This window comes from Belonocnema kinseyi, chromosome 9 (genome assembly GCF_010883055.1).
Source record: "Belonocnema kinseyi isolate 2016_QV_RU_SX_M_011 chromosome 9, B_treatae_v1, whole genome shotgun sequence".
NCBI classification, from domain to species: Eukaryota; Metazoa; Arthropoda; class Insecta; order Hymenoptera; family Cynipidae; genus Belonocnema; species Belonocnema kinseyi.
Window position 1 is genome coordinate 48,318,831 of NC_046665.1, and position 1,953 is coordinate 48,320,783.

The 1,953-nt window shown below is 38.1% G+C and overlaps 1 protein-coding gene across 1 annotated transcript in view; it reads right to left on the bottom strand.

The window, feature by feature from the left end:
- The window catches only part of LOC117179793 (DNA polymerase iota), a 9,567-nt gene extending 7,900 nt beyond the window's left edge, over positions 1–1,667 (bottom strand). The window contains exon 1 of the mRNA XM_033371904.1: positions 186–1,667. Within this exon, the coding sequence (XP_033227795.1) occupies positions 186–902 (717 nt within the window). The 5' untranslated portion in view covers positions 903–1,667. The remainder of the gene's footprint in view (positions 1–185) is intronic.
- Positions 1,668–1,953: the final 286 nt, after the last annotated feature.

Here is a 1,953-nt window from a genome sequence, read left to right on the forward strand (position 1 = left end):
TTTTTTAAGAAAAAGAATGAACTTTCTTAAAAATAGGGGAAAAATAAGAATTCTTCAAACAAACAAAAAATGTTGAAGAGTGTAAAGCTGATTTTAAATCCAGAATAAACAAAGCGTGTGGAACTACGCAACAATTCAGACCCTATCTATTAACCTAAAAAATTAAATTCTTAATTGGCAAATACCTGTAAAAGTTCCGTCATCTTTTGTCCGACACCAGGAATTTTTGAAACAGGTCCCACTGAGGAAAGTAGAGCAGCCGCAGCACAAGGGTACACCAAGGTCTGTCCATTCGGTTTATTCAAGGAGCCTCCAAGTTTCGCCAGTAATTTATTATGAGCAATTCCTGCACTGCAGGTGAGTCCTAGCTCTTTGAAAACCTTATTCCTCATCTCCATCGTGATCCTCGCAGCCGCCATCAACCTTGCATGACACCCACAAGGACATTCTTCCTCCGGGTCGCCAAAAAACTTTCCGTTACCCATCAAATCCGCACCATCAATCTCCGAACTTTTATCACACATATATTTCTCCGTGAGCGAGCTGACGTCAATAAAACACTCATCCAATCCTAATCTTTCAACAAGTGGAGTGAACCGGTGAAAAATTTCAAAAATCTTGGTAGAAACTTGTCGATACCTCGTCAAATCTTCTCCTAGGATTAAAACCAAACCTGGACATAACCGGAGTGCCTCTTGGACAGACATACACTTTTCAATTCCAAACTGACGAGCCAAATAATTACTCGTTACAACCATATTTTTTTGTTGAACTCCCAGCGGTTTATCTTTGTGTTCCGGATGCTGCACCATTTCCACCTGGGCGTAAAAACAATCCATATCCAGGTGAATTATAGATCGCGGATGTTCTATAATTCCATCTTCTGTGATATCCATTGACATTATAGCTATTTTTACAATTATTTCTACTTTAATCACAGTTTTTTCTTTTGTTTAATTAACTTTTTTCCCTTTAAATTAGGAACGACACATCTTCGGTGGAAAGGTGAGACGAAAACGAGAACTGAAAACGAGAAAGGTAGAGGCCAACTTTCTCCTACGCTCGTTTCTCGAAGAAAATTGTCGAAATGGGGTTATAAACTGTATCGGTTTGTTGGTAAACACACGCCTTCTGATGCGAAATTTTCGCGCGATTTTCAGATGACACTTGTCATGTGCTTAGGGAACTTGCCGAGACCTGCAGGTACATCTCGATTATTTGTCTTGTTTTAGGCAGTCCGAAACAAACGAAACTGTCGAGAATGAGATCACGAAAGTCTCAAGGAGGCAAGAATTGTCACATTAATTACGTTCACTGGAATCTTCTAAAGTTAGATTGCCCCTGGTTTCTTGAACTGAAGAAGCAGGGAGTCACTCACAACACTTTTTTAACTAATTCGTGGCTTCTGTGACGATTGATTAACGAAAATTTGGAGAAATTGGCGTTTTGTGGGTCGGAAATAGGTTAGGTTCTCGTTCAGTCAGAGGAAGAAATGGTAGCGTCATTTCAGGCGAATTCGCCCGAATGGTGGAAAAATCTTTGAAGAATTGTGAAGTTGAGTATTTTTTACACTTAGTGCTGTTATAGTTTGGAGATCTTTTCCTTGGGAAGAGGGTCTATTTGTATTTACGAAGTGATAAAATATAAAAAACGGTCCAGTCCATTCGGCAACCATTCGGTGACTGGAAAATGTGAGAGAAATGGACAGTGATACCAAATATACCAACCTTTGAACGTTGGTTTTATAATTAGAAAGTGAATATAATATAGTAAACTTTTGTTTAAATAATACAACATCAATTATATTTATCTCTGAAGGTAGAAATGAAAGATGAATAAAATTCACATTCCACCATTTTACCCTAGAGAAGATATTTTTTTCACGATTTTCATTTGTTGATTGGCAACACTAGGAAAATTGAAAATTCGCCACATGTGGAGAAAATGGTATCT